A 2,818-nucleotide genomic window follows, 5' to 3' on the forward strand; every position below is an offset into this window, starting at 1 on the left:
AGAAAGAAAGAAAGAAAGAAAGAAAGAAAGAAAGAAAGAAAGAAAGAGGAAGATGCTCATAGTGTGAATTAGTCAAAAGGGAACATTCGTGCCTCCACATTTTCTTTAGTTTTAAATGATTAGATGCAATCCTCACAACTGAATGTTGCAGTTAACAAGACACTATCACTACATTTAAAAGATAGGACAAGCAGGAAGTGCCCAGAGCATCTTAATTCAACCCGAAAAAGGAAAACAAACAAACAAACAACCCATTGAAATGCACTGAAACTTAAACAATTCCACCTCCAATTTCTGACAATTTCATCAGATGGTTAAGTGCATAGAAGGATTATTAGGACAGTATTTGGTATACCGCAGTATCCATGGTACTCCAGTAGGTGAAATTGCAGGATATCCAGTATAACCCTCCTTTAATGAAGAATTAGAAATACTTTGACCATATTTTTACAAGGACACAACCTAGAATTAAATATTTGTCTTCATACTGTTAGATACTCCTTTGAGTACTCAGTAAGTTGTTTTTGAGTAAGTATTAACAAGGAAGGTTACTTGAGAAGCTATGATAACTGCCAATAATCAATACTATGGTATCAACCACTGAGTACTTCAAATTTAATTCAGTATTGTTGATAAACTCATGGTATTCAATTTATACTAGGTCCTTTTATTTATTTTTTTTTCCATTTACCTTTGAAGGAAACATATACCTCCAACACTGGGTTACATGAAAATCTAGTGGTCTTTCCAGCAGCCAACTTCTAGGCAACTTCAAATTGTTCGTAGAATATACTCTTCAAATTTGTGATAGTTTAAAATAAAATGGCCTGTCTTTTAAATGTAGTTTTCTGAAATCCTGAAAGTGCAATGTTAAGATATGAATATATAATGTTGGATTGAGAGAAAGGCTTAAAAAAAAACACCTCAGCATTTTATCTGGGTTACTCACTAATGAGGAAGCCACTCACTAATGGCAATCATTAATTTGTGAAGTTTTGTTATCACAGTGATGTGTTATGTGTTATTAGATTTCAAAATGCAAAGAGAAACATAGCTTTGTGTGAGATTTCCAAAGCGCTGTCAAATGTTACTCTGTCACTTCCACCCAGTGCCAAAAAGACCTCGGGAGACATGGATTGTAAATGTATTTTATTTTGTAAGCAACAATCAAAATATATTTGTGCTACTGATTTTTTTCAAATAGTAAATGGGATCTTAACAAAATTTGTTCACTTTGATGTATTGCTGAACAACTTTGGAATCTGCAAAACCCGGACAAAATCAACAGAAGCAAGTGCACAACTGAGATGGGAGGTGGCACAGGTGTCTCACACGTCACCAGATCACCTTCAGTTCCCTTGTCTGTGAGCATTAGGAACAAGGAAGGACGAGACACTCAGAGCACCACTGACAGCTCTCTACATCGCTTATTTAAATACAACGGTATCCAACATTGCTGCCAAACACTGGACAATATTTGAAGTCATAAGCACATCCACATGTTCTTCCAAATGACGTTTGGGATCCTAAAAGGAAAAATAAAAATGTAAAAGAAGAAAAAGAAAAGATAGCTGTATTACTGGTAAACTATTTTTTTTTCAAGAGCAGATTAAATTAGTAATGAAGCCTAAATTTACACATACTTTATCATTCAGCTTTTCCAACACACTGATACATTCTCGTGGTTTCTAAATTAATAAGCTAAAAAAAAAATTACACAATGAAAGTCTGATCTGTGCAATCAATGCTAGCTATAGGTCTGTACCACAGGTTTTCATAAAGGGGAACAGGTAAAACTCACAATTACCTGACGTTAAGAAGGTGCATTTATGCATGTGTATATGCCCAAGTGGTAGGAATATTGTTATCATTATATTTTAATGTCTGGTGATGCTTTACTTAAGGCATGGATAAGGTTAGAACACAAATTCTTACTTTTATCTTTATAAAAATAAATATAAATTCTATGTAATCCTAATATTTCAAGAAAATGGTTCAAGACTATTCTTAGATCAAAAGCCACTGTAATTAAAAGATTTAAGCATAATTTGGACTAATTCTAAACATTAAGAATGCTTCATCCAGCTATTCTAGAAAATTGTCAGTGAAACTTATACAGGCACAACTCTTAAACGTGATCAGATCCATTTTAAATAGGACAGGTTAAAAATGAAACTTAAAATTACATTATAACAATAAATTAAAATGTTTACTTAAGTTTAAGGACAAATAAGTTATTTCTTCTAAATTTGAAAGTTTAAAAGATAAATATTATATGTAATAAGAAACTATTTTAAAGCATTATTTTCTTACATGTGTTTAAAATAACTTTACGAAGTCTTCTTTCTTAGATTATGTCTTGGGCCTACTTTTCTTACCTATAATTTCAATACACCAATTTTTTACAACTGAGATAATACATGCTACAAGCAATTCCCAACGACTAGACCATACTACTATTATTTAGGGATTAAATCTTAACCCATTCCAGGTGAAGGATCTAAGAAAGACCAACAGTACAAAAACAAGCCAGTGACCTATTTACCACATTTTAAAAAATGGGCTCAGTGGTCATGTCTGTAATTCCAGCACCTGGTAAACAAAGGGAAGAGGATCTCTATGACTTTGATGCCATCCTGGTTTACACACAAGCAAGTTCCAGGACAACCAAGGCTGTTACACAGAGAAATCCTGCCTCAAAAAAACCAAACCCATCATGATTCTGATGATATCTCTTTTGTTTGTTTGTTTGTTTTTTGAGACAGGTAGGGGTGTGTGTGTGTGTGTGTGTGTGTGTGTGTGTGTGTGTGTGTGTGTG

At 33.5% G+C, this 2,818-nt stretch overlaps 1 protein-coding gene across 1 annotated transcript in view; it reads right to left on the reverse strand.

Moving 5' to 3' along the window:
* Positions 1–1,132: 1,132 nt before the first annotated feature.
* Positions 1,133–2,818, reverse strand: part of Psmd14 (proteasome 26S subunit, non-ATPase 14) — a 90,538-nt gene continuing 88,852 nt past the window's right edge. Inside the window, exon 12 of the mRNA XM_028769269.1 lies at positions 1,133–1,526. Coding sequence (XP_028625102.1) covers positions 1,428–1,526 — 99 coding nt within the window. The 3' untranslated portion in view covers positions 1,133–1,427. The remainder of the gene's footprint in view (positions 1,527–2,818) is intronic.

Source organism: Grammomys surdaster, unplaced genomic scaffold (assembly GCF_004785775.1).
Source record: "Grammomys surdaster isolate TR1022 unplaced genomic scaffold, NIH_TR_1.0 191, whole genome shotgun sequence".
Classification (NCBI taxonomy): domain Eukaryota; kingdom Metazoa; phylum Chordata; class Mammalia; order Rodentia; family Muridae; genus Grammomys; species Grammomys surdaster.